Below are 27839 nucleotides of genomic sequence, written 5' to 3' on the forward strand. Positions count from 1 at the left end.
GTTTTTGGACACTGAGTGATTCCTAATAAAGTGGATATAACTCGTGACTTTACTGTTAGAGTCGTTTCCTGGAAATCAAACAGCATCTGCGGATGTTATGAAATGAACGTTGGATGAATGCATCATGTGTAACGCATCAAAGGCATGTCAGACACGTATGAGTTAGCCCATCTCTAACCATAACTGTGGTTGAATAGACGCACAAAGAAAGTGGACCTGCAGTTCAGTGAGGCGATGCTTCCACCCAGTGGAGAGACACTCAACGTGGAGCTGCGCTATCAGCTGCAATGATCACACTAACACCTGCATGAAACTTTGTGGAAGTGAACAGGAAGCAGGCAGAATTCATTACACAGAAGTGTGTCCGCATTACGCCAGGGCCGAGTCCAACACAGTTTACCTTTGCAATGCATTGAAGTGTTTTCTATGACCTTATTCAAAAGGGTAAACTTGTATATATCCTAGGGTGACCATATTTTGATTTACAAAAATAAGGACACTTAGCTCAGTCATGAAGAACTTGCTTAAAGAAACATATTTAACATATTTAAACGACACCTCTGTGCGGTTAATGAATTATGAAATAAAATATGTCATATAGGTTTTACAAGTCAACAAGTGCAAAACAAAATATCCTCTGGAATTAAATAGTGATACAGAAATAATGGCTCATCTGCATAAGAAAAATTACCAGTATTGGGTCGGTATGAGGGCTGGACTGGGACAAACAATTGACCCGGGCATTTTGACTAGAGACCGGCCCAGCAGATATTACAGGAGAAGCCATAAAGCCTTTGAATGAAAACGAACGCTGTTGTGACAGTGATGTACAGTCTTGTTGGTTTATGTATGATTTCTATACATTTTACATCATATGACCACTTTGGTTGTAAGATTCAGATAATAATTTAATAAAAGCGAGATATTGTTAATGCCCTACCTGGCCCCCTGGCAACACTTTGCTAGACCCGCCCCGGCACAGTTACCAGCTGTCAGCTACTTAGAAAAGGATCCTGGGGTTATTTGTCTCTCAGAAACAGTTCATAACTTCAACTCATCCATGTGACCTAAAAGGTAAACCTGTTTCTCCATCACCTGTTCAGCTCTGATGGTTCAGTAAGGACATCTCCTGGTTTCACCTTCATGTTTCCCTCTCACCACATATCCAAACCGACATCATAACACCATCAGTAACATCATAGCACCACCCAGCTGTATAGAAACTCCATCATGCTAGCTAGTACGCAGTACGAGTTATTGTAACTGACTGTAAAAAGTCAGCACAACGAAAATAAACTAAACGTGGTTTATATCTGACCCAGATGGACTGCAGGTCATAACTTCTTACCTGAAGTTCAGTTCACCTGACACTCGGACCGGCGGCCGCCTCAGGTCTCTGCTCCTGCCTCCCCTTCCCTCATCCACCTGCTGGCCTCTGTGGAAGCTCCACCACAGCCACCACCAAACAACTGAGTTATTTTTACACATCGACCTGCATCTGGCCAATCCAACACCTTTCATTGTTTATACCGTTACAAAAACAACAACAACAGCAACAACAAAACCATCGGTCTGTAAAGCTATGGTCGGTACGAGGGAAATTTCTTTTGCAGTTCGTCTGATAAGATGCACTTGCACTTTGGGATCTTTTAAACATCATTAGGCGCATTGCTGCGCGTTGTCAGTCCCGCCTGTGAGCGCAGAACAAGCACTCACAAAGCAGCAGTTCGGGGATGATGTCTCACAAATTCAAATTTTATTTGTCACGTACACAGTCATACACAGTACGATATGTAGTGAAATGCTTGGGCCCTCTGTCAGAATACAGGAAAGCCCAGACATTTTTATCAGTCCCCCCGGACGCCCGGATAGAACGTGAAAAGTGGACATGTCCGGGGGTAAGAGGACGGTTGGTCACCCTAATATATCCCATATTCAGAACACATAATGTGAAATGTGGTTTGTTGCCCAGGGCAACACCGTGGCATAGTTGTGCAGACAAGGAAAGAGCGTATCCAAAGCTTTACTGAGGAACGGAGAAACAGCCTCTTCCCAATTAAAAAAGACAAAACACTCTCTGCTACGTTCTCGGTCCGTCTTTGGGGTGGAACAAATCTCAGCCATGAAATTTTAAAGCAGCTCTGAAGGAAAAAGCAGTTCAGCCTGATACGGGCAAGGTGCATCGTGTGGGTATGAAGGCCTCTAGAATGCCTTTCTTATCACAGCAGTGCAGTGAGATACAGAGCATCTCTTGCTCAGTGCAAACATGTGGGAGAAGAAACAGTATTTGTGCTGTGGTTTCAGCAGGCATTAACACACACACAGGATCACCGGAGAAAAACATACAGAACAAAATGCAGCAGTATATGGACACAACAACGTTTTACAGTGAGGGACGTTGTTCTGTTCACAGCTTGCCTCTGCACATCTTTACTTCTGACAAACCGCCTCTAAGATCCTCTTTGAACTTCCAGTCATGTGACTGACCTGCTGCCAGTGGACCAGATTAGCTGAGAGCTGTTTCTCTTCAGAACCACTGAGTACTTTTCCTCAGACACATGCTGCTGCCATCAAATCCAAAGTGAGCGCATATTAAGAAGAAAGAAAAGAAAGAAAGTGTGTACATTATTGTACTTTATTGAGCCCCGTGGGGAAATTGCTCTCTGCATTTAACCCATTCACTCAGTGAAGCAGTGTTAACAGTGTTAAGACTGTTAACATAAACAAAGCAAACATTCAAACATTACATGTTTTCTGTGCTCTGTGAATAAAATGTGTCTTCATGAGAAATCATGGCTTCTGTTTCTGTTTTGGAACAAAATGTAAAACACAGTGTTTCCTTTTTCTGATCTTTGACAGTCAGCAGTCATCTGCTGCTAAAACCATCCATCCATCCATTCGCTTATCCTTTTCAGGGTCGCGGGGGGCGCTGGAGCCTATCCCAGCTGTCATAGGGCAAGAGGCGGGGTCCACCCTGGACAGGTCGCCAGTCTGTCGCAGGGCCAACACACAGGGACAGACAACCATTCACACTCACATTCATTCGCACATTCACACCTAGTGACAATTTGGATTAACCGATTAACCTATCCCCTCAAGCTGCATGTCTTTGGACGGTGGGAGGAAGCCGGAGTACCCGGAGGGAACCCACGCAAACACGGGGAGAACATGCAAACTCCACACAGAAAGACCCCGGCCTGATGGTGGAACTGAGCTCAGGACCTTCTTGCTGTGCAGTAACAGTGCTAACCACCGTGCTGCCGTGCTGCTAAAACCATCAGACTTTATGTAGTCTGGTAACAGAGTGAAAAATAACTGCTGCTGTGACGCTGTCACTTCCTGTGCCAATGAACCACAGCTATCTGACCACATCTATATGCAGCACACACCACCTCATGGTTACCAGCAACACAGAGATCGAGACCCTTCTCACTCAGTCTTCACTAAACCGTTAAACTGACTGTGTGAATGGAAGGATGGGTGTTTTTGGCTGAGGGCCCTTCATTGTAAGAACCAGCACGATCTACACCACTATGATCTATATTCATATCTCGTTTCTTTTCACCACTGAGGAACAAACTGTGGTCTCTTTCACAGCATGTCTTTATCCTGTCTTCCTTCTCTCACCCCAACCGGTCGCAGCAGATGGCCCCGCCCCTCCCTGAGCCTGGTTCTGCAGGAGGTTTCTTCCTGTTAAAAGGGAGTTTTTCCTTCCCACTGTTGCCAAAGTGCTGCTCATAGGGGGTCATATGATTGTTGGGTTTTTCTCTGTATCTATGAAGCGCCTTGAGGCGACTTATGTTGTGATTTGGCGCTATATAAATAAAATTGAATTGAATTGAATTGGTTATTGCAGATTGTGTTCTGGGAAACGTGACACTAGTCACAGTAGTGAATTGTCATCCAGAGGCCAGAGCAGACGACACTGAGGGAACCTGAAAACTACTGGCTGAGTCTCTGTCGTTTCCTCTGGTCCCCAATCAGACCAGCAGTGACATGTTTAGCTGCATGTTCTCCTTAAACTGCTGGCTGTCTGAGTGGTGTCCCAGAAACGATGTGGGCTTCATAGATAATTGGCAAACCTTCTGGAGGAAACCTGGTCTTGTTAGGAGAGACGGCATCCATCCCACTTTGGATGGAGCAGCTCTCATTTCTAGAAATATGGACACATTTCAACGCACATATTAAACAAATATGTAAGACTGCTTTCTTCCATTTGTGCAACATCTCTAAAATTAGAAATATCCTGTCTCAGAGTGACGCTGAAAAACTAGTTCATGCATTTATTACTTCCAGGCTGGACGACTGTAATTCATTATTATCAGGAAGTCCTAAAAACTCCCTGAAAAGCCTTCAGCTGATCCAAAATGCTGCAGCAAGAGTCCTGACAGGGACTAGAAAGAGAGAGCAGATTTCTCCTCGTAAGGAGGAGGACTCCCTTACTGTCATTTATATTATAATCTGTATAGCACTTTAGCAGCACACCTTTCACTTTATTAAAAGCACTTTATTTAGCATCACACTTTAAGCAAGGATCGGGTCCCCCGACACAAACAGAGTAACATAGTGTACGCTGTTAAGTGCCAGGATTGGCAGGATGTTTCTCTCAGTTGCTGAAATTCCAGATTATCAACACGTACGGAGGAATGTAGTCCTCAGAAAGGACTGAATGCAGCTCGGTTAATCAGGGACCAAAACGTTTGTTTTCTTGAGACAGGACACAAACACTGGAGCTGTGTCAGCTGTTTCAACCAAAGCTCGCTGATGCAGACAGATCTGTTTCTTTTATTATGTACAGACTATCAAATATCATCCTGTGGTTTGCTGAGCATTAGCAAAGTGTGTGCTGTGTGTCGGTGAGGGTGGAGTAGATGTGGTCCTGGTCTGTGGGGGCTGGAGTCATGGTCTCATAGGTGGAGTCACATGTGGATCCTGGAGCTCCGCTCTTCTGCTGGGCTGCAGGTAACTGAAAATATTTAACACATCCAGTTACAGCACATGTATGTATGCAGCTGGTGTTTGCTGCCCTCTAGTGGCACTAATCTGTCATGCAAGGTTAATGTTGTTGTCATAGAGATAGTTCATGAATATAAATACCTTGGTGTCTGGATTGATGACTCCTTCACCTTTAAACCACATATAGAGAGACTAGTAAAGAAACTGAGACTTAAACTTCGTTTTTCTTTTGCAGTGAAAAAACGTCTTGTCACTGCAACCTTTATCTGTGTTAGATTATGGTGACATTCTGTATATGAACGCTTCTTCTTCATGTCTTCTAATGTTGGACACGATGTATCATGCTTCCTTGAGGTTTATTACCAACTGTAGATATCTGACCCATCACTGTGACTTGTACTTAAGAGTAAAATGGCCTTCTTTGGCCATTAGAAGACAGGGGCACTGGTACACTTTTATTTACAAAGCTATGCTAGGATTGCTGCCTCCTTATATTTGTACTTTGGTCACAAGGACAAATAGTGGTTCTTACTCCTTACGTTCAAATGATCAGCTGCTGTTGTCTGTTCCCCTTGTCCACACAGAGCTGGGTAAGAAAGCCTTTGTCCACTCTGCGCCTTTTTCGTGGAACAGAAAGACTGGAAACTGACTGAACTGCTGTCTTTAAATGTTTTTAAAACTAAACTCAAAGGCCTACAGACTGCCTCAATAATGTGTAATTGTTTTGTGTAATTTTTTAACTTTGTTTGTTCGTATGTATTTGTTTGGAAATGTGCTGCCTCTTGGCCAGGACTCCCTTGAAAAAGAGGTTTTTGATCTCAACAGGTCATTCCTGGTTAAATAAAGGTTAAATAAAAATAAAAAAAAACTCTGACAGAAACACTGATGGAGTTACCTCCACCTGTCTTCCATCTGATTTCCTGTTTTTCCTGTTCTCCATCCATCTGTAGAGGAGCAGCAGGAAACCAGCCGACAGCACGACGATCACAACCACACACACAACCAGAGACACAAAGTAATCTGGACACAGAAGAAGACGATGCTGAGTGGGACGTCAAACAGTCATATGAAAGATTGATTAAAACAAACAGACCTGAGGTGGGTGTGGTCCAGGTGGGCGGAGCTGTGAACAGATCCAGAATCAGTGATGACGCAGAGACACGCTGAAGACATGAGACACAGCAGCTCCAGACAGATGTGTACACGAGGTTCTCTCTGACCTCAGATCAGTTTTAGTCCAGAGGAGATAGTTTCTCCATCATGTGTCCATCATCATGTGGCTTCTTCTCTGAGTGATGAAGCTGTAACCTGCAGGTGTGGGCGGCACGCCGAGCTGCTCGCATACGCTGATGTCTGGAAGTCCTGATGCACTGATTTCATCCCAGAGTCGACCCTGCGCACAGAGATTCCTCCAGGATCTGTGAGGACGTTGAGGATATGATGTTCTGTAGATCACAGTGAGGAACATTATTCTGAGACTGTTCCACAGTCTGTAGATGCAGATTTTTGCACATTGGTGAACAACTGATGATGTTTTTATACTTGATCATGTGACGGACCTGCTGAAAATAACCCGGTCAGCTGCTGCTCCACCTCTTTTTTTCAGCCTTTTTTTCCCCTCAAGTCAACTTTAAGACGTGTTGCTGAAATCAAATTTAAAATGAATCAGAAATATTGAGGAAATATTAAATGTCTCAGTTTGTTTTTGAGATGTTTTTGGGAATTATGAATTATTTGCTTTTCATTCTAAGAGTTTTTCTAAATTTAAAGCCATCAGGACACATTCAAAAACACGAGGTCTGAACACCAAAGACCGAAAACGCACTTCAGAACTTTTCTGTTCAGTCTTTATTCGACCAAGATACTCAGACTTAAGATGTAGGCACAGGTTAGTGTCATGCCCAGAGTTCTGGACTCACATACAGGGTAAGAGTGACTAAAGAAAGCTGTTCAACATCGTACACTTACATGTGAAAGCTCAGGAAACTGTAGACACAGAGTAGATAAATGTCAGCGTCACCTTGGGCCCAACCAGGGCAGTAACGCTCAGGTGCAGGCCTGAGTAACTGCTCTCAGATCATTTCAAATGATCAGCAGGACCAGCTCAGTAAGACAGTTGTGTGTGATGCTGCAAACGTTGGCACTGATGTGATACCAGGTAAATACACGGCCAATTATAAGCATCGATGCCAATACTGATACTTTAACCCACAAATGTAGCTTCTGTGGGGAAGAACACTGTGTCATGAGATCAGTCATTAATTTGCATACTTTCAGCTTTTATTTTGAAACTGTTTTTTGTAGACCTGAGTGTAAATGTCCCTGTCTCTCGTCGGGTCAGCTTCTGTTGATTAGATTTAAATAAAACAAACGTGACAACCAACATGAAAAAGATATTTTTATAGTGACTGCGTGGCGTACATTTTTTATTTCCAAAGAAATGACTGACTTAACACAGTTCAGTGAGCTGCATGCTGGACTTGGAAACAAAGTATTGATCGTAGCACACTAGTACAGATCCAGCATCAGTGCTCATACTGATAGCTGGATTTAGTTGATTAGATGATCACAGGTCAGTAAGTACGATGGCAACAGACCAGCAACACTCACAGGAGCAAGAATCAGATAAAGTGTGAAGCATTGCAACGTTTTACTATTAAACACAGTTAAACAGGAACCATTCAGCTATGTAAAGAATTTACAATACAAAGGTTAATTATGTTTGATACCAAAACACATTATTTAGTGTAATCTTATTTACGGCCTTTTAATGTGAAGCTGGTCAAAGTGGCCTCTTTATTAATCACATTGTAGCAAAAGTTATTAAGTCATTAGATTAGTGACAATCATGTAACATACGTGATGTGAAATCCAGCGTCTGTAGGGACGGCAGCAACAGAGGACAAAGTTCAGGGGTTAGCCTTCATTTACACCCACAGCTCAGAGAGGCGGGGCTTATAAACTGAAGTGATAACAAACATACACAAATAAAAAAAACTTGAAAATGATAAATATTATAACTGATGTTTACAGTTATACAGTTATAAACATCACAGACGTATCTGTGGATGAGTTTGTGATGGAAACATTTCAGGATTTTACTGGGATGTTACTGATTTGCAGGAAATTGTGTCCGTCTGACTGAATCGCACATGTGACATGTACTGCATGTCGGTGAGGGTGGAGTAGATGTGGTCCTGGTCTGTGGGGGCTGGAGTCATGGTCTCATAGGTGGAGTCACATGTGGATCCTGGAGCTCCGCTCTTCTGCTGGGCTGCAGGTAACTGAAAATATTTAACACATCCAGTTACAGCACATGTATGTATGCAGCTGGTGTTTGCTGCCCTCTAGTGGCACTAATCTGTCATGCAAGGTTAAACACTGACAGAAACACTGATGGAGTTACCTCCACCTGTCTTCCATCTGATTTCCTGTTTTTCCTGTTCTCCATCCATCTGTAGAGGAGCAGCAGGAAGCCAGTCGACAGCACGACGATCACAACCACACACACAACCAGAGACACAAAGTAATCTGGACACAGAAGACGACACTGAGTGGGACGTGTGTGTTTCAGGGTCATAAACAGAACGTTTTATTGCACTGACAGGATATTAATAAAGCTGCCAGACAGGTGAGTACCTGTGATCTGCTCAGGGAGAGCTGGCGTGGGGGTGGTGCCGGTGGGTGGAGCTGTGAACAGAGAAATGCCGTTAGAGACGTGAGACAGAAAACTAGTCCTGTTCCAGCTATGAACAGCAGGGGGCGACAGCCGTCTCAGTGACTCACTCACAGGAGTCTCTGAGTGCATCACTTCCCTTTTTCTAAGGAAGTCAGCTCTCAATAAAAGAGGAAATCTGTGTGTCAGTGAAGCTGAAAGTTCCTGAAAAAGCCGTCGTGTTGATGCTGAGAAAACACAAACACTCCTAAAATAACACAAAGACTATTTCAGAGCATCCATATGATGGTGTCACTTCCCCTTTCAGCAGAAAGAAGAGTGGCGCCTGTCCAGTATTCAGGCCTGTTTATACCAATCATTACATGTCATTGTTGCAGCTGGGACCGCCACACCTGGCCCTGACACGGTTTGGCCGTACGTGCTGAGAACTGAGCCTCCACATGTGACGAGTGAAGAGCGAGCGCGTGGATTTCCCCCGTGCCGGCTCCCTGTTAAACCCAAAATCAAACTAAATGAACAACATAAAGAAGCAGAGCTGTGATGATGACTGCATGACGTTTTCAGGCTGATGCATGAAGTTTGGTTTGAATAAAAATTATTTGGGATCCAGTAACGACTCACCTGAGACCGTGAGGCGTATCTTTGCGGCGTCGCTCTGACCGTGTTTGTATACGATGGTGATGATATATTCCCCGCTGTCCTGCGGCGTCAGCGCGCCCAGGGTCAGGTGGCCGTTGGCTGCATTAATCCACGCTCTGCCCTCGTAGGACGTGTTCAGTCTGAGCGTGGAGGAGCTCACCGAGGCAACGGTTATGATCTCCTTCCCGTCATTGAAGTGCCAGAACAGAGCCGAGCTCTGCAGGTCCTGAATCGGCGTTTTCAGCGTCACGTTGCTTCCGACACCTGCGTGCACGGAGCTTTCTGACAGGATCCTCTGACCCACGCAGCGCCCTGCAGGGACACAGGTCACATGACGCACCATCAGAGCTGTGCTGATTATACCGCCGTGACCTCTGACACTAACAGCTGTGCCACACCTTTACCACAGGAAGCAAAAACAGCAAAGCTTTCAAAGTAAAACCGAGCACCAAAACCCACTTTATGTAAACATGTTCACATTTCCAGCTGTCCTCTCCACAGTGGATCCGTTTCACACGTTTTCACTCCTGATTTCAGTTTGTTTGTTTCCTGTAAATCTGCTCCGAGGTCACATTTACAACCTTCCTCAGAGCTCCTTCCTTCAGCTGAGAGCGGGGTCAGCTCTGAGGAGGGCCGGACTACGAGCCCAGACCAACGGCTTCTCTTTACCTCTGTTTACCTGCTGGATCACCATGGTAACAGCAATGGTCACGCTCCAGCAGATGAACCAGGTTTGGGATAACCTCCGATAAATACCCGTGTTTGTTGGAGGTTATCCCAAACCTGGTTCAGGCTTCAGCGCGACTGCTTCGCGTTAACTTCAGCGGAGCTCTGACCAGGACGGGTCAGAGCTAAAGGGCAGCAGCTTCAGCCTTTATAATAACTAAAATATTAAACATTCAGCGCTGAGATGCTTAAATTCTTACCGATGGACGCGAGCAGACACAGGAGGGCGACCCGAGCCATGGTGGACGCGTCCAACGTTCCCAGCTGAGGACTCGGCTCTGGTTTCCTGATCTTTCTAGCAGCTCCGACTCACAGCCGAAGAGGAAGCTGGTCCGTGTTTTCTGCAAACGCTGGCACATTTCAGGGTTTCTAGAAAATCACCAAGCAAACGAGGAAGCGTCCGAGCCTTCATGGCTGCACGGGCCTGAAGCCCACAGCTGGGGGAAGTTTGGTAATCACAGGAAGGATGATGTCAGCGATCCCACTGCGACCTCTCCGACATCCTTGGTACACCTTCCAGCACGACCACACTGACCCTCAGTTTCACGCGTAGACACACATACAGAGGACGTCTGAAAGTGTTTCTGAACCTGCGAGCGTTCAGGCACAGCGGGCGGAAGATGTTTGGATCCAGGAGGACTCTTCAGACAGAAACCTAGGAGCTTATGAAGCGCTTTGTTCATCAGGAACCCGATGGTCATCCTCGCAAACATGAAACCTCCACCATCATCTGAAGCAGAGTCCAGCTCTAACACATTAACGGCAGCACAAACATGTCTGTGCTGCCGTTACAACATTACTAAATCTATGAAGGGTCCAAATGAGACTCCAGTGTGGGTGAAACATGTTTCCTGCAATCAAGAAACGTGCTGGCTTCGTTTGTCAGATTCAGACCCGTTTGATGATGAAATCACTCATCATCACGTCCTGAAGACTAAAACATTATTTACCACAAAGACACCAACACATTAAATGAGTCTGTCAGCGTTTCAGCTCTTTATTAAATAACAAAAGGTCAGAAAATGAAGAACAGCTGGAAAACAAACCAAGAGGCAGTGCTGCCATCTGGTGGACGTCAGTGAGGACGCGCTCATGCTAAACTACAGGAGTCCAGCTAATACTGTTTCTGATGTGGTGACTGAGCCGCCCTCAGTGTTACATTTGCATATTCATTTATCTCACAAAGAGGAAGACGTGCAGTTAAAGGACATCCTGTAAACCTCAGTATCAGCCGAGCGATGAGCTAATCCTCCTAACGAGTTCATCGGAAGCTGCACTGTGTGACACACCTGTGAGACGCCGGCCTTCTCCTAAACACAATAATAATGATACATGACCAGGATATGTTTGACCTATCAGGTTTAAGTTATCCTAACATCAGGTGTGTGGGGGCGTGGCCACAGAAAGGTCAAAGTGCTTTATACTGTTTGACAGCAACAGGGAAGCAGCAGGTATAAAACTGTTTCTGAGGATCTGTATTTCATACTGGCTCCTCCCACGTGCTCCTTCTCTTCCAGAGCACTGATTGGTCACTCAGCAAAGGTTACACCTGGTTGAGCCACAGAGCCGAGATCACGCATCAGTCCCAATCATCCTACGCATGCTTTATCAATAACACAAGCTCACCTCACAGGAGCCTGTCACCTGACCGCAGTCAGCTGATCAGCAGCGGGGATGTGCGACGTGGACGACAAACACGTGACTCTAATTACTCAGCAATGCACGACTGCACGTCGGATCCAGGAGGTTACGAAGCTGCCTCCCTCCCACCTGCAGCAGGTGTGACCACGCGTGTGATGTCACACAGAGTGCGGACACGCTGCTGCTGCCGGTGTACGGACAGCATTCCCGACGGCGTCCGCGTCACGAGGTCGTTCTTGCAGTGAAAACAGGAACACGCTGGTTTCTGCTGATGTCTGAATGAAGTTTTGATTCCACCGTCAGGCGAGGGTGAGCGACGGGCTGGCTGAGCTGTGACGCCACGCCGAGCTGTCATCCTCGCGGCGTTCACGTCTTGCTGCTTTCGGCGACGCACTTGTGCTTTTTGACCTGCGAATGCCACGTGAACCTTTTGTCGCACACGTTGCACTTAAAGGGCTTCTCCTCCGAGTGGACGGCCATGTGCGTGATGACGTTGGCCTTGTTGGTGAACTTCTTGGCGCAGACGGAGCAGCTGAACGGCTTCTCGCCCGTGTGCACCCTCATGTGGTTGACGAGCGTGTTGCGCAGGCTGAAGCTCGTGTTGCACACGGAGCAGGTGAAGGGCTTCTCCCCGGTGTGCACGCGCAGGTGTGTAGTGAAGTTGGAGCTCTTGGAGATTTTCTTGCCGCAGAACGGGCACGTTTTCTCCCCCGTGTGGCTCTTCATGTGGCTCTGCAGGTGGTTCTTGCCTCCGAAGCGTTTGCCGCACTCAGAGCAGCTGTAAGGTTTCTTGGCTAAGTTACTTCCCGCGTCTCTCACAGCGTCCTCTGACGGCGGTTTCCCGCTCTGCACTGGAGCGTCCTCTGGGGCCCCGGTGTCAGAGGAAGTCCTGACAGGCTGCGGGTGGAGGTTTCTGGCTGCTTCTGGTCCTGCTCGATCCTCTCCACCAGCTCGTGCCTGCAGCTGGCGGCTGCTGAGCTCGCTGCGGGTGTGAAGGAGGTCGGGGGACTGAGTGCTCTCTTCCACCTCCTCTTCAATCTTCACGGTGACGGGAATGATGGTGAGGTCCTCGTGCACTCCGGGCCGCTCTCCCGGCTGATTGGTCCAGAGCCCCTCATGTTCATCTTTGACTCGTGGCGGTTCTGGACTCTCCCGGTGCAGACCGGGGCTCTTCTGCTCCTGTGATGCTCCTTTATCCGCCGTAAACTTTGTGGGGCTCAGGGGAGACCCTGGAGGACACAGAGGGAGGAAACGAGCACTGGTTAGCCCAACAGACCAAACGTGGCCAGCAGGGGGCGCTCCTCTGGAGCTATGAGTACGTCTGTCCCATTCACTGCTTTCAGGCTGACTGAATAAAACATGAAGTTCATTTTGGACATTTTGGTTTTGTTACAGAGGACCAGACAGCAGGATTAGTTACCATGGTTACGTCCATCTAAGAGTGCACGGTCATGTGATTAGTGTCGTGTAACACGGTTACTCATAAACAGTTACTGTCTTCTTTTTGGGGGGGTTAACTTTCAGTATATCATTTAAATGAAAAATAATGGGGCTGCGGTGACATCACTGCTGAACCATAGTGGCTCCTTTAGGTGCTGAGGGGGAGGTGTCAGCTGCAGCCCCACAGCTGTCCCCGTGGGGCTGCAGGTACACACACTCACCTGCACCGTTAGTGAAAACATGCTGCTGCTCCATCCACAACACCAGAGAAAAATTATTCTCCATGGTTACTGTTCCTACGGAGACACATCTCACCTGCACCCAACTTACAATTAGTTTAATTGTAAGTTTGCCTAGTTAAAATTTACAACATCTGGAACAGCTGCTTATCCTTTCCAACGACAACAACTAAATAATATTAACTATTATTACTATAAATATTATAACAAAAGTAATATTTTTATTAGTATTGTTGTTATTTTGTTGTTGTTATTATAAAAGAATAACATGAATAACAATAATAAAAATTGTCATTATTCATTCATTATTGTCATTATTAATAACAACAACAACAATGGTGATGATGACGATAACAATAACGACCACATCAATGGTGTTAGCCGTCCGGTCTGTCTCCGGTAACCCACCGTGCGGGCCCCCCCGGCTCTCGGCAGGGTGTCCGTCCGGCTGCCTGCTCCTGTGCAGGCGGATCTCCTGCTCGTACTCCTCCATTGTCCTCTCAAAAAGCGCGAAAATCTCCTCAGCGGCCGCGTTGAGCCGCTGCTTCACCAGCGCTCTCAGCACCTCAGCCTTCGACATTTCCCCGCCGTCAGCCGGACACGCAGATGCCGAGCCGAGCGAGTCTGCGGCTGCGCGGAGAAGGTTCGGAGGACAAAGTCGCAGGGAGCACCGACACCTGCCCGCTAACCTCCCCAGGACCTAACCCTGACCTCACCTGTGTTTCTTTACTGGGACGGAACACACCGAGCCTGTCTAATCCGAACCGGAAACCCGACTGCTACTAATTTGTTCTGCACATGCGCTGAACAAACTACTTCCCCTTTTCGACTTTTCATAATAAAAGCATTCTTTTAGCGCGATTCTCATATGGACACCCCGCACCACCCGACCCTAAAATGGATAAAAGAGAGGATTGATGGATGGACATGTCATTGTGTTCAGTATAACAACAAAGTGCTTGACATACATCAAAATTACTAGAAAATGAGGTGTAATAAATAAGAACATACTTTACAGGAGAGAGGATCAAAGTTGGGAGACTTTTTATTTAATAATATTGTATATTCATTTTTTCAGCTTGATAAGATTGTAAATACGTTATACGTTAATGTCAGATATGAATTGGACAGTTCATACAGTCCTACATATGAAAGCAGTCCTACATATTTGTTTACAGTTTTTTACAGCCACTAGGACACATTTCTCAATACTTAGGTCATTTTTGCAAAACTCTTCACACAATTCCCGTAACTGACCTTCAGCTTGGCAAAGCAGTTCATTTCACATTCAAAATGCACTACAACTACCAAAACACTTTATTCAGGTCTCAAATAAACTCATTCTTCCAGAACACTAGCAAAGGTTGACAGCCGACAAACACACTTTGTCACCCACAAAACAATGACCTAAAAAACACTAACAACATGTAGCATTACACAGTGTTTTCCTGTGTAAAACAAGGACACATCTCTGTTTATAATTTCAATATATGTTACTGGAATGAATCAGACATCATGCAGAATTCGTTACAGTTTTTGCCCGTTGCTTGAACACTATAAACCCATGCTCAGACTAAAGTAACACAACCTGAAGCTTTTGTTACCATACCTCAAACACATGTACCCATACCTTAAACAAAAGCGCTGCTTTGCACCCCAGTACCAATTATGCAACACTCCTACTCCTTTATGCAACACACCTACCCCTTTATGCAACACACATGGTCCTGCATGCTACACTCTATTTCATACATAAGACACTTCGCTCACAAAATGAAATCTCAGGGTGCCATTCGGAAAACACATGTATCCAAAATACAAAACACATCGGATAATTGCAACCACTCAAATACACACCTGAAGGCACGTACTTGCAAAACCGAACACCAATTAGCCAACTACAAAAAGCCCTCAGCGTAGCCATTTCAAGAACTTTGCAAGCATGGATGGAGGGAGAGCAAGAGGAAGAGGAAGAGGTAGAGGAGGAGGAGGAAGAGGAGGAGAAGGCCGAAGAGGCCATGAACGGACCCATATTTCTGATGAAATAAGAGCAACTTTGGTGGACCATGTCATCAACCATGGCCTGACTATGAGGGAAGCTGGGCAGAGAGTCCACCCACATCTAAGCCGCTTCACAGTGGCATCTGTAATACGAACATTCCGACTAGAAAACAGGTCTGTCTTCACCTCCATACCTTCTGCTCTACTCAGATGGTTTCATAGCACTGTTCTACAGTATATCACATTACCATATCAAGTGTACGGGGTGCTAATGCTCCTTTTGCAGCCAAAGTGGCTGATTCCTTATATTGAAGTACAGTGTTGTACAGTGGATGACACAGTACATACAGTAAAGTACTGTAAGAAAAATAAGCAAACCGATGACAATATGTGGTTGTATTCCTCCAGAATGACCCGAAGACCTTCTGGGGGAGGACGGCAACGCCTGTTCACACAACAGCAGGAACTTGCCGTTGTGGACCTAGTGAGGGCAGACAATGCCATCCGTCTCCACCAGCTACGACGGAAAATACTTGCAAACAGGCGAGTGTTCAGCAACATAAACCATGTGAGCATCACCACCATCAGACGCATCTTGGGTAAACTCAGCATCACCATGAAGCAGCTCTACAGAGTCCCATTCGAGAGGAACAGTGACAGGGTTTCGACATGCAAGAGGATATTTTCCCCGGTGCCCAGCGGGAGAGGACACTGCTTGCGATGTTGATGAGGTCCTGTGGCCAGACCCCAACAGACGGCGGGATCCATGAGCCCACTTATGCACAATTGTCATGGTTTTTTGTGTTTACAGTATAGTGTTTTTTCTATTGCAGTATTATTGTGTTGTGGTTTTTTTTTTTTTTTGCTTTATCTGAATTCATGGTACTGCGATGTACACTATTGAGTAGGTCTATTTGCGTTTTTGGTTGTTTGGAAATGTGTCTCCTGTAAATGTGCCTTCTGAATACACAATGGAAATCAAGGACTGCAGTGTTTTATGTAAAGAAGACTAGTGTGTTCCCCCTGATCTGTAAGTGTTTGCATATGATGCAAGTATGTGTCATTTTGTCAACAGAGTTACATTTTGACAGAGGAATGTCAGGTTTTGACAGCAGAGTTTAGGTTTTGGGAGTAGAGTTTCATTTTGGCACAGATGTGTATGGTATATTTCCCAGTGTTGTGTCGTGTTTACTTGTGTTTAGAGTTTTGGCACAATGAGCGACGTTTTGCCAAATGTGTTCAAGCAATGGGCAAAAACTGTAATATTTGTTTATGTATTTTTATTTTTTTGCACTAAGTAATCCCAAAATACAAGAATTTGTATACACACCATCCACTGATACACATACAATAGTAATGCTAATCTACTCGGTCTCCTCCATTTCTGGCTGGGTCCATGTTTACATCACAAAGCAAACCTATTCAGCAGTTGTCTCCTTTTGTAATGAAATTGAAGGAGTAACACCTGTGTAGATGTTCATCTACAATGAGAATCAGCTGTGGCTGGTTAAACTGGATTTTTAGATTTAAAATATGTTTCAATAAAATATTGCTGTTGAATTTTGCTGTCTTTTTAAGTTTTGCATTGTGTTATTGTTTTGGCCATAAGTTTAACAGTTTTGAAAACAGTATGTAAGCACATGCAAAATGTCCTGTACGTACAAAGATTTTTGGCAGTTGTTGTGTCTGAGTGAGAAAATAATTCATGAAATTTGAGAGATGTAGTCATTGAATGCATTTTGTGCCAAAACAATGATAACTGATCCTCAGTTTAGCCCACATAGACTTCTGTTGTGCTCACTGTGTGAGGAGTTTTGCAAAAGTGACCTAAGTATTGAGAAATGAGTCCTAGCGTCTGTAAAAAACTGTAATATGTGCACTGAAGGACATATCAGGCAGTGAAGAATAGTTTTCAAGAAGGCCTTCGTGTTTTGAGCAGGACAATGCGTAACTGCAGACTAGATCTGTTCCAGCAGCACGGCTGCAGTACTGACCTCTGATCAGCCGAGATGTGAATCATCATGAACGCAACAACAGGACGAAGCAGAGCCAGGACTGCTAAAACTCTGCTCTCCTCAGCTCACAGACCCAGAAAACTAGGAGCTCTGAAATGAGCTCCTAGTTTGTGTGTGTGTGTGTGTCTGTGTGTGCGTGTGTGTGTGCATTTGTGTGTGTGTGTGTGTGTGTGTGTGCGCGTTTGTGTGTGTGTGTTTGTGTGTGTGTGTGCGTCTGTGTGTGTGGGTGCGTCTGTGTGTGTGTGTGCGTCTGTGTGTGTGGGTGCGCGTTTGTGTGTCTGTGTTTGTGTGTGTGTGTGCGTCTGTGTGTGTGTGTGCGTCTGTGTGTGTGTGTGTGTCTGTGTGTCTGTGTGTGTGTGCGTCTGTGTGTGTGTGTGTGTGTGTGTGTGTGTGTGTGTGTGCGTCTGTGTGTGTGTGTGTGTGTGTGTGTGTGTGTGTGTCTCTGTGTGTGTGTGCGTCTGTGTGTGTGTGTGTCTGTGTGTGTCTGTGTGTGTCTGTGTGTGTGTGTGTGTGCGTCTGTGTGTGTGTGTGTGTGTGTGTGTGTGTGTGCGTCTGTGTGTGTGTGTGTGTGTGTGTGTCTCTGTGTGTGTGTGCGTCTGTGTGTGTGTGTGTGTGTGTGTGTGTGTCTGTCTGTGTCTGTCTGTGTGTGTCTCTGTGTGTGTCTCTGTGTGTGTGTCTCTGTGTGTGTGTGTGTGTGTGTGTGTGTGTCTGTGTGTCTGTCTGTGTGTGTCTGTGTGTGTCTGTCTGTGTGTGTGTCTGTGTGTGTCTGTGTGTGTGTGTGTGTGTGTGTGCGCGTTTGTGTGTGTGTGTTTGTGTGTGTGCGTTTGTAAACTAGAAAACTAGGAGCTCTGAAATGAGCTCCTAGTTTGTGTGTGTGTGTGCGTCTGTGTGTGTGGGTGCGCGTTTGTGTGTGTGTGTGTGTGTGTGTGTGTCTGTGTGTGTGGGTGTGCGTTTGTGTGTGTGTGTGTTTGTGTGTGTGCGTGCGTCTGTGTGTGCGTTTGCAAACTAGAAAACTAGGAGCTCTGAAATGAGCTCCTAGTTTTCCTGAAATCATGCATTTCCTCAAATGACAGGCTGACATGTTTTCTGTGATCTGCTGTGAATAAAATGTTTGTGATTGTCACTTCTCCTCACTCCTATTGTTGTTTTCATTTTACATGGATTTCCAAGTTTTTTGCAATTAGTGTTTTACTACTCAGCATATCATATGTGTGTGTGTGTGTGTGTGTGTGTGTGTGTGTCCTCACTGCAGACACTGATACAGTGATGATCTTCCAGCTGCAGCAGTCACTTCCGTCTGTGAGGTTTTTGTACGAGTGTTTTTCACTGTGTGAACATCGGAGTGCTGTGGTAACTCTGACAGTAATAAACTCCTGCATCATCAGCCTGGACTGCACTGATGCTCAGAGTGAAGTCCAGGCCATTCCCTGCTCCACTTCCACTCAGTCTGGAGGAAATTCCTGAAAGTCTGTCTGATGTTCTGTAGATCAGAGCTTTGGGAGCTTCTCCAGTTTTCTGATGGTACCAGGCCAGGTAGTATTGTGAACCAGAATACTGAGCTACTTGTGTACTGACTTTACAGTTGATGTTTACAGTCTGACCAAGCTGCACAGATTTGGATGCTGACTGAGTCACCACAACGTTTTGTCCAGCAGACCCTGAGGAGAGAAGAAACTCTGGACATGAGCTGGTGAGGTGAAACTCAGCTACGCTCTGAATGATTTTCACGTGACAGAAAAATGATTTTCCTCACCTTGAGTCAAGCAGAGGAGAGTCCAGATGAGGACGCAGATCAAAGTCATGTTTTTGATGAAGAGGATTTCTGTGGCGTCTGTTGTGATGAAGGCCAGCTGTCAGTTATGCAGTGTTCAACTGTCAGGACTATAAACTCTCCCAGAGCACTGGAGCATGGTGCTGCTGATGCAAAGCAGCTCACCGTGGACATGCTCAGATTGACTCCAAGGCGGACTCGATTACTCTCATGGATCTATCAGTTATCACAGGATTCATCTGGAGTCTTCTCTGCATTTTGCATCTCTTAAGTTTCTTTAAGTATTTTCTTTGTTTTTTTACATAGTGAAAGTAGATAATGAGAATATTTATCTTGTTTAAATCTGGCTTATGTTGAAATATTCTGACGGGTTCGGTTTAGCAGATAACGTCTTTATCAGTGAAATGATCAGCTGGTGATAGTTTAACAGTAATTATGATTGTAGAAATGCACCAAATGAAATGATTAAAATGTTGAATGTAAATAACTGAATATTTGTTCAAAGTGTGTTATATTTTGTATTAAACACTAAAACCATGCAGATAATTAGAAGTTGATGCTGAAGATAATTACTGAGATGCTGTGTAACAGTTTGGCCCCAGTGCAGTTTGTTGAGCTTCAGGTCATATGAGGACTGTGAGTGCGCTGATGTGCATGACAGCTTTGTTAAAGGGAAGTGAAACACTGTGTGAGTGAGTGACTGGTGGAGCAGAAAAACATCTGTCAGAAAGTCCTTAAAGGAGAAGATCTGCTCTCACACAGTGAAGGCGTTACTGCCAGCTGTGCCGTGTGCTCCCTGTCCTCTAAGCTGATTGGTGTCTCCTAGGTGACGCTCGTCCCACCCTGACGGTGCTGCCCCCCTCCAGAGAGGAGCTGCAGCAGGGGAAGGCCACGCTCATGTGCCTGGCCAACAAGGGCTTCCCCTCAGACTGGAGTCTGTCCTGGAAGGTGGACGGCAGCAGCAGCAGCAGCTGGGAGGAGGGCAGGAGCCCAGGGGTGCTGCAGGAGGACGGCCTCTACAGCTGGAGCAGCACCCTGAGGCTCCCTGCAGACCAGTGGGAGAAGGTGGGCTCTGTGACCTGTGAGGCCACCCAGGGCTCCCACACTTCTCTCTCACAGACACTGAGGAGAGACCAGTGTTCCCAGTCCTGAGCTGACTCTCTCTCTCTTTCTGTCACTCGTCTTTGTTTTGTTCATCATTTCACTGTTTGACACAATAAAGATTCATTCAAAGAAACTCTCGTTCCACTTCTGCCCTTTTTAACTGAGCTTAAATTTAAATTTTTTAGTTCACCGTTATTCATACAGGTAGTCCCACTTGTACAGCATCAGAGTCTGAATGCGAAATGTTTCAGAAAAACATATTAAAGTTACAACAATAAAAGAAACACCAAAGTACCTCAAACTGTTTAATATTTAAGAAGTTCCCAGTGTTCAATCACACATTGTTGTCAACTCTTAATGATGACATTAAAATAACGTGTTGTTATAGAGACTGAGACCCCCACGGCCTCATCCACCTGCGACTGTCTAAATAAGGCTGATAGGTGGTGCAGAGTTCAGAAACACACATGTGATTGTACTGGTGTTCATTTGACTTTAACACACTATTATAATATTTAATGAGAATTATCCGATGCTCAGAAATGAGTGGGAGGAGTCATTCTGTGGTACGATCCTGTAATAGTAGATGTCACTGTTTTTATAACAGCACGTGGATAAAACGTGCTTTCATCATTAAACAACATCTTTAATTTCCTATATAAAAGTCTACAATGTAAACAATAAAAAACATCCATACTTAATGTTTTAGTATTTGTAAATGGCCTGCATTTGTGTTATTAAAATGATCATCAACAGAATTTTTCAAAACTGACTTAGAAAGTTCAGTTTTTGTTAAACTGAAATGTGTTAGTATAACCTGATGAGCTGCACAGTGTTTGTTTCCTTCACAGCGAAGTTAGTCTTTAGTCTGAGTGCAGCTGTTGAGACAGTTCCTCTAAAGCTGAGGGAGGTTTTTGTACGGCGCTGTATCGCTGTGTGAACAAGTTGCTACCCTGCTGACAGTAATAAACTCCTGAATCTTCAGCCTGGACTCCTCTGATGCTCAGAGTGAAGTCAGTACCAGATCCACTTCCACTGAAACGATCTGAAACTCCAGACTGACGATTTGTAGCTTTATAAATCAGGAGTTTAGGAGCTTTGCCAGGTTTCTGAAGGTACCAGTGAAGCCAGTCACCAACACTTGTACTGGTTCTACATGTGATGGAGACAGACTGCCCTGCAACCACAGACTGAGCTCCAGGAGACTGAGTCACGATGATTTGTCCTGATGAACCTGGAAAAGATGGAAAAAAGGAGAAGGGTTACTGAGACAAATCCAGCGTGGAGAAAGATGATCAGCATCCAAACAGAAGATGGAGAACAGATGGAAGAAGGTCACTGCTGCTGGTTTCAGTGTTCACGCTGAAGCCACGCGCTCACAGAGAGTCTCACCCTGAACAAGGAGCCCCAGGGTGGCCAGCAGTAGAGTCAGTGACATCATCATTGTGCTGCCGGCGTGTCAGTGTCTCTGAAAGGCCTGGACAGACACTGATCAACACTGGCCTCTTAAGGGCTGTGAGCAGAGGCAGGACACGTATGCAAACACACAGAGTCAGTCAGCTGGAGCCGTCCTCAGCACATCACCACCTTTCCTTCTCACTCGTGGCTCTACTCGCTGTTTTTCTCATGCAAACTATGATATTACCTTCACAGTTTTACATATTCCAGAATTAGTTGGTCGCAAAGATAGAATATTTTTAAACTAAGCAGTCTGGTACGATGGCAGCGTTCACACTGCCGGTGACTTGATTGCAGTCAGGTGTGAAGGCTGATTGGAGTCTCCACCTGAAGGTGGAGCCCAGTGCTATGAAAAATCCCACACTCAACAGGCCCATGACAACATGATAACAGTGGGTGGATTATATTCTTAAACTTAGTTACAGCGCTTTCAGAAAGACATCTACTGTGATAAAGTCTACTCTCCACTGCTGTGTAATGAATGATTGTAAATGTAAATGTTATCAGGAAATGATTAGGCAGGAGAGGGTTTTCAGGAAACTAATAACAGAAACACACATGTGATTGTACTGGTGTTCATTTGACTTTAACACACTATTATAATATTTAATGAGAATTAACAGATGCTCAGAAATGAGTGGGAGGAGTCATTCTGTGGTACGATCCTGTAATAGTAGATGTCACTGTTTGTATAACAGCATGTGGATAAACGTGCTTTCATCATTAAACAACATCTTTAATTTCCTATATAAAAGTCTACAATGTAAACAATGAAAAACATCTATACTTAATGTTTTAGTGTTTGTGTTATTAAAATGATCATCAACAGAATTTTTCTAAACTGACTTAGAAAGTTCAGCTTTTGTTAAACTGAAATGTGTTAGTATAACCTGATGAGCTGCAGGGTCTTTATCAGTGAAATGATCAGCTGGTGATAGTTTAACAGTAATTATGATTGTAGAAATGCACCAAATGAAATGATTAAAATGTTGAATGTAAATAACTGAATATTTGTTCAAAGTGTGTTATATTTTGTATTAAACACTAAAACCATGCAGATAATTAGAAGTTGATGCTGAAGATAATTACTGAGATGCTGTGTAACAGTTTGGCCCCAGTGCAGTTTGTTGAGCTTCAGGTCATATGAGGACTGTGAGTGCGCTGATGTGCATGACAGCTTTGTTAAAGGGAAGTGAAACACTGTGTGAGTGAGTGACTGGTGGAGCAGAAAAACATCTGTCAGAAAGTCCTTAAAGGAGAAGATCTGCTCTCACACAGTGAAGGCGTTACTGCCAGCTGTGCCGTGTGCTCCCTGTCCTCTAAGCTGATTGGTGTCTCCTAGGTGACGCTCGTCCCACCCTGACGGTGCTGCCCCCCTCCAGAGAGGAGCTGCAGCAGGGGAAGGCCACGCTCATGTGCCTGGCCAACAAGGGCTTCCCCTCAGACTGGAGTCTGTCCTGGAAGGTGGACGGCAGCAGCAACAGCAGCTGGGAGGAGGGCAGGAGCCCAGGGGTGCTGCAGGAGGACGGCCTCTACAGCTGGAGCAGCACCCTGAGGCTCCCTGCAGACCAGTGGGAGAAGGTGGGCTCTGTGACCTGTGAGGCCACCCAGGGCTCCCACACTTCTCTCTCACAGACACTGAGGAGAGACCAGTGTTCCCAGTCCTGAGCTGACTCGCTGGTTTTCCTCTGCAGGTGTCTCTCTTTCTGTCACTCGTCTTTGTTTTGTTCATCATTTCACTGTTTGACACAATAAAGATTCATTCAAAGAAACTCTCGTTCCACTTCTGCCCTTTTTAACTGAGCTTAAATTTAAATTTTTTAGTTCACCGTTATTCATACAGGTAGTCCCACTTGTACAGCATCAGAGTCTGAATGCGAAATGTTTCAGAAAAACATATTAAAGTTACAACAATAAAAGAAACACCAAAGTACCTCAAACTGTTTAATATTTAAGAAGTTCCCAGTGTTCAATCACACATTGTTGTCAACTCTTAATGATGACATTAAAATAACTTGTTGTTATAGAGACTGAGACCCCCACGGCCTCATCCACCTGCGACTGTCTAAATAAGGCTGATAGGTGGTGCAGAGTTCAGAAACACACATGTGATTGTACTGGTGTTCATTTGACTTTAACACACTATTATAATATTTAATGAGAATTATCCGATGCTCAGAAATGAGTGGGAGGAGTCATTCTGTGGTACGATCCTGTAATAGTAGATGTCACTGTTTGTATAACAGCATGTGGATAAACGTGCTTTCATCATTAAACAACATCTTTAATTTCCTATATAAAAGTCTACAATGTAAACAATGAAAAACATCTATACTTAATGTTTTAGTGTTTGTGTTATTAAAATGATCATCAACAGAATTTTTCTAAACTGACTTAGAAAGTTCAGCTTTTGTTAAACTGAAATGTGTTAGTATAACCTGATGAGCTGCAGGGTCTTTATCAGTGAAATGATCAGCTGGTGATAGTTTAACAGTAATTATGATTGTAGAAATGCACCAAATGAAATGATTAAAATGTTGAATGTAAATAACTGAATATTTGTTCAAAGTGTGTTATATTTTGTATTAAACACTAAAACCATGCAGATAATTAGAAGTTGATGCTGAAGATAATTACTGAGATGCTGTGTAACAGTTTGGCCCCAGTGCAGTTTGTTGAGCTTCAGGTCACATGAGGACTGTGAGTGCGCTGATGTGCATGACAGCTTTGTTAAAGGGAAGTGAAACACTGTGTGAGTGAGTGACTGGTGGAGCAGAAAAACATCTGTCAGAAAGTCCCCGCAGAAGGCCACGCTCATGTGCCTGGCCAACAAGGGCTTCCCCTCAGACTGGAGTCTGTCCTGGAATGTGGACGGCAGCAGCAGCAGCAGCTGGGAGGAGGGCAGGAGCCCAGGGGTGCTGCAGGAGGACGGCCTCTACAGCTGGAGCAGCACCCTGAGGCTCCCTGCAGACCAGTGGGAGAAGGTGGGCTCTGTGACCTGTGAGGCCACCCAGGGCTCGCACACTCCTCTCTCACAGACACTGAGGAGAGACCAGTGTTCCCAGTCCTGAGCTGACTCTCTCTCTCTTTCTGTCACTCGTCTTTGTTTTGTTCATCATTTCACTGTTTGACACAATAAAGATTCATTCAAAGAAACTCTCGTTCCACTTCTGCTCTTTTTAACTTGCACAGATTGAGATCCTTTCACAATAAACACAGTTGTTCTTCACTCAGGGGTTTCAAACTCATGGCCCGGGGGCCACTTGCTGCCCATATATTGACGTGAAGAAATAAAATGCAGTTTGTCCCTTGAAGTGACTTTTTTGTTTGTTGTTAAGTGCAAAGTTCTTTAAAAAAACAAAAATGATTTAATATGACTGCAACATGAGCAGAGAGTACAAACATGCTGAGGTTCAGTGACTAATGTGTTCACTTATGTCTGCATTTTGATTCTGTTAAGTACGAACACAATGACAGCAGACGTACTGCTACATGTCTGCAGACAGAGAACCAATGACTTTATTTGGCAGTTCAATGAAAGGCTTCAGTTAGTTAAGAAGGAGGAAAAAGAATACCATACCATACCATACCACCTTTATTTATAAAGCACTTTAACATAAAACCAGAGTTCACAAAGTGCTGTACATGCTAATAGCATAAGTAAAGAAAATTAAAATGAGATAAGATAAAATAAATAACTAAAAAACTCAAATAAATTGAAACATGTCAAAACAAATTGAGTCAACCCCTCTAATCAATGCCAAATGCTTCAGCGAATAAATATGTTTTAAGAAGACTTTTAAATTCAGAGAGAGAAGAGGCCTGCCTAACATGCAAGGGTAGATCATTCCACAACTTTGGAGCAACTACAGCAAAAGCACGATCACCTTTAGATTTATACTTAGTTTTTGGTACCTTAAGGAGCTGCTGATTGGCGGACCTAAGGGAACGGGGAGGTGTATATGGTTGTAGTAGCTCCGAGAGGTAGGGGGGGGCCAGGCCATTAAGAGATTTAAAAGCAAATAAGAGAATTTTAAAAACAATCCTAAAATGTACAGGTAGCCAGTGGAGTGAAATTAAAATTGTGTTCATGTTATACAATATACAATATACAATATGTGAATCTGTGTTCATGTTATACAATATTCAAATAAAAAAAACAACCAAACAAAACACTTTTTGGAAATATTTGTGTTCTTTCTTTCTTCTTCTTCTTCTTTTTTTTGTACTACTTGAACACTAAAGTGGCCGTCCAATAAGACGACAGTGTCAGCTTTGGCCCACGGCTCATTTGACACCCCTGATCTTAAATGAAAGCACAACTATGTCAGTTTTCTTTTATTTATAACTTACAATCCTACGTTCCAAAATCATTTCACTCACCTGCATTCAGACCATGTTAACATTTATTATGGCTGCCACTGAAATCTTCCTCCTTACATATTCTCAGAGTCTGGAGGAAAAACCAAAGCACTCAGTGTATTTTATACTGAACTTTTTCAGAGCACACAACATAACGAGTCTGCTGGTACTGAAACCTGTTGTGGACATTTTCAGTTCTTAAAAATAACGTCTGGGAGTAGCGACACACATGCAAACACAGAGTCAGTGAGCTGTAACTGTCCTCAGCACATCACTGATGAAACTTTTGTCAACATATATTTTCTTCCTTTCACAGAAAACTCATCCCTGTTCTCAGTTCAACACTACTTACTTATCTTTGATATTTACCTCACGCTCCATTCATCCTTCATCGAATACATGAAATATGTAGCGACTTAAAAATATCTCACAATGTGTAAGTAAAACGTAAAGGATGTTTTATGTTAGCGTCCATGTTTCAGGACTCTCTGTGTCCTGTGTCCCCTCGGGTTACCCCTGAGAATGAGACCCTCACTTGCACCATTGGCACTCTCACCTGGGAAATAGACACAATCCAGCAAACCCTGATGACAGAACCTGATCCTGACTGTAATGTCATCTGCAAACTTAAGGTTTTGACACACTTGACTTTTGCTGTGCAGCCATCTGTGTAGGACACCTCCACTGGGTTGCCACTGCAAATTTTCCAGGTGCTGGATGTGCCTCACCAGTGATCCACTGACAGATGGAGGCTGGGACAGTGAGCTGGGTAGTTTGGAGTTGAGCTGAAGTCCACAACCTGATCCTATTACAGATCCTATTACGTGTACCAGGGCAGTCAAGGTGTTCCAGCTTGAAGTGCATTCCTGTGCTGACAGCATCATCCACTGACCTGCACCAGGGAGCGTGTGATGTTTGCAGATAGGTCAACACTCATGTCTTTACTACAGACGTCAGGGCAACATGTCTGTCATTAATTAACAGAGTGTTTCTTGGGGAAAGATGATTGTTAGCTGAAAACCCATTTTTAGTGTTTCAGTGTAGCGCCTCTTTGCTACCCTGATCTCCTTTGTCAGTATGTTTCTGGCCTGGGTATACAGGACTCTGTGCCCACGCCTGTAGGCGGCATTATCCCTGAATTTTCCTGTAAACCAGGGTTTGTTGTTATTGTATACGCAGAAGGTTTTAGGATGTCACAGTGTCAGTGATGTTGTCCAGGTGTGCCTCAAAAACACTCCACTTCCTGCATTGTCTCACAGCACAAGGCCAGGCAGGCGCCTGTGGCACTTTTATTTTGACTGCATTGTTTATGGTTGTGTATTGTAAACTGCAGTATATTTACTCTTTATCATGCTGCTGCATGCATACAAATGTCCATTTTATTTGCAATAAACCAAAAACAAACAAACAAACAAGCTAAAAACGCAAAACAAAATGCAGGTACACAGTGAAAGACCAGATGTCCCAGTTTCACACTGGAACTTGAAAGCAGCTTACATTTGTGGATCTGTGTGGCTGTGGCGGAAACCCCCACGTGGGCATGTGACGTGATCTGTGCGTGTCGGGCGATTGGTGCACATCTAAGGTTTTGTGAGTGAGGACATGTTTAGACATTTGTGTGCATAGACAGGTTTGTGAAAGAGAAAATGATCAGATTTGTGAGGCTGAACTTCATAAATTGTGTGTAAATGATCAGTATTTCTGCACCCACTGAACTACTACTGTAAAGACCAGAAAGGATGCACCAGTTAAAATAGAAGCGCCCATGTTAAATCATTGGTGGACAGATAGAGCTGGGTGTCATCTGCATA

The 27839-nt window shown here is 44.5% G+C and overlaps 4 protein-coding genes and 2 gene segments (V, D, J or C); 2 read left to right on the forward strand and 4 right to left on the reverse strand.

Moving 5' to 3' along the window:
* Positions 1-4486: 4486 nt before the first annotated feature.
* Positions 4487-7235, reverse strand: LOC309699054 (uncharacterized protein). Its single transcript, XM_082521917.1, has 5 exons — positions 6516-7235; positions 6050-6401; positions 5852-5976; positions 5098-5126; positions 4487-4966 (listed from the first exon to the last, which is right to left on the reverse strand). Exons 2-5 carry the CDS (start codon positions 6127-6129, stop codon positions 4832-4834), a joined length of 369 nt encoding a protein of 122 aa, XP_082378043.1. The 5' UTR covers positions 6130-6401; positions 6516-7235; the 3' UTR covers positions 4487-4831.
* Positions 7236-7341: 106 nt separating this feature from the next.
* LOC309699048 (uncharacterized protein) lies at positions 7342-10940 on the reverse strand. 2 transcript variants are annotated; one of them, XM_082521906.1, is made up of 6 exons: positions 10198-10940; positions 9254-9583; positions 8995-9120; positions 8596-8646; positions 8363-8487; positions 7342-8240 (listed from the first exon to the last, which is right to left on the reverse strand). In XM_082521906.1, exons 1-6 carry the CDS (start codon positions 10235-10237, stop codon positions 8055-8057), a joined length of 858 nt encoding a protein of 285 aa, XP_082378032.1. In that variant the 5' UTR covers positions 10238-10940; the 3' UTR covers positions 7342-8054. The 2 variants fall into 2 exon arrangements, with proteins under 2 accessions (XP_082378032.1, XP_082378033.1); XM_082521907.1 differs by lacking the exon at positions 8995-9120 and having other exon boundaries at positions 10198-10937.
* A 30-nt stretch (positions 10941-10970) lies between these two features.
* LOC309699044 (uncharacterized protein) lies at positions 10971-14105 on the reverse strand. The gene is made up of 2 exons (XM_082521901.1): positions 13726-14105; positions 10971-12867 (listed from the first exon to the last, which is right to left on the reverse strand). Exons 1-2 carry the CDS (start codon positions 13895-13897, stop codon positions 12005-12007), a joined length of 1035 nt encoding a protein of 344 aa, XP_082378027.1. The 5' UTR covers positions 13898-14105; the 3' UTR covers positions 10971-12004.
* A 1763-nt stretch (positions 14106-15868) lies between these two features.
* Positions 15869-20005, reverse strand: LOC309699045 (uncharacterized protein). The gene is made up of 2 exons (XM_082521902.1): positions 19087-20005; positions 15869-18991 (listed from the first exon to the last, which is right to left on the reverse strand). The coding sequence occupies exon 2, from the start codon at positions 18412-18414 to the stop codon at positions 17437-17439; it is 978 nt and encodes a 325-aa protein (XP_082378028.1). The 5' UTR covers positions 18415-18991; positions 19087-20005; the 3' UTR covers positions 15869-17436.
* LOC309699101 (Ig kappa-b4 chain C region-like) lies at positions 19173-20256 on the forward strand. The segment is given in 2 exons: positions 19173-19185; positions 19931-20256.
* Positions 20257-22289: 2033 nt separating this feature from the next.
* LOC309699102 (Ig kappa-b4 chain C region-like) lies at positions 22290-23334 on the forward strand. The segment is given in 2 exons: positions 22290-22323; positions 23009-23334.
* The last annotated feature ends 4505 nt before the right edge of the window (positions 23335-27839 follow it).

The sequence above is a fragment of the Aulonocara stuartgranti genome (assembly GCF_965226115.1).
Source record: "Aulonocara stuartgranti genome assembly, chromosome: 22".
Classification (NCBI taxonomy): Eukaryota; Metazoa; Chordata; class Actinopteri; order Cichliformes; family Cichlidae; genus Aulonocara; species Aulonocara stuartgranti.

Excerpts from the sequence above, each read along its gene's own strand:
- LOC309699054 (XM_082521917.1), bottom strand. The coding sequence starts at position 6,129 with ATGTCTTCAGCGTGTCTCTGCGTCATCACTGATTCTGGATCTGTTCAC. Across the intron at positions 5,977-6,049 it reads CTGGACCACACCCACCTCAG|ATTACTTTGTGTCTCTGGTT; the intron begins GTCTGTTTGTTT and ends TTCTGTGTCCAG. Across the intron at positions 4,967-5,097 it reads TCATCAATCCAGACACCAAG|TTACCTGCAGCCCAGCAGAA; the intron begins GTATTTATATTC and ends AAATATTTTCAG.
- LOC309699048 (XM_082521906.1), bottom strand. The coding sequence starts at position 10,237 with ATGGCTCGGGTCGCCCTCCTGTGTCTGCTCGCGTCCATCG. Across the intron at positions 9,584-10,197 it reads GTGTCTGCTCGCGTCCATCG|GGCGCTGCGTGGGTCAGAGG; the intron begins GTAAGAATTTAA and ends GTGTCCCTGCAG. Across the intron at positions 9,121-9,253 it reads GATACGCCTCACGGTCTCAG|GGAGCCGGCACGGGGGAAAT; the intron begins GTGAGTCGTTAC and ends TGGGTTTAACAG.
- LOC309699044 (XM_082521901.1), bottom strand. The coding sequence starts at position 13,897 with ATGTCGAAGGCTGAGGTGCTGAGAGCGCTGGTGAAGCAGCGGCTCAAC. Across the intron at positions 12,868-13,725 it reads GAGCCGGGGGGGCCCGCACG|GGTCTCCCCTGAGCCCCACA; the intron begins GTGGGTTACCGG and ends TGTGTCCTCCAG.
- LOC309699045 (XM_082521902.1), bottom strand. The coding sequence starts at position 18,414 with ATGTCAGCCTGTCATTTGAGGAAATGCATGATTTCAGGAAAACTAGGA.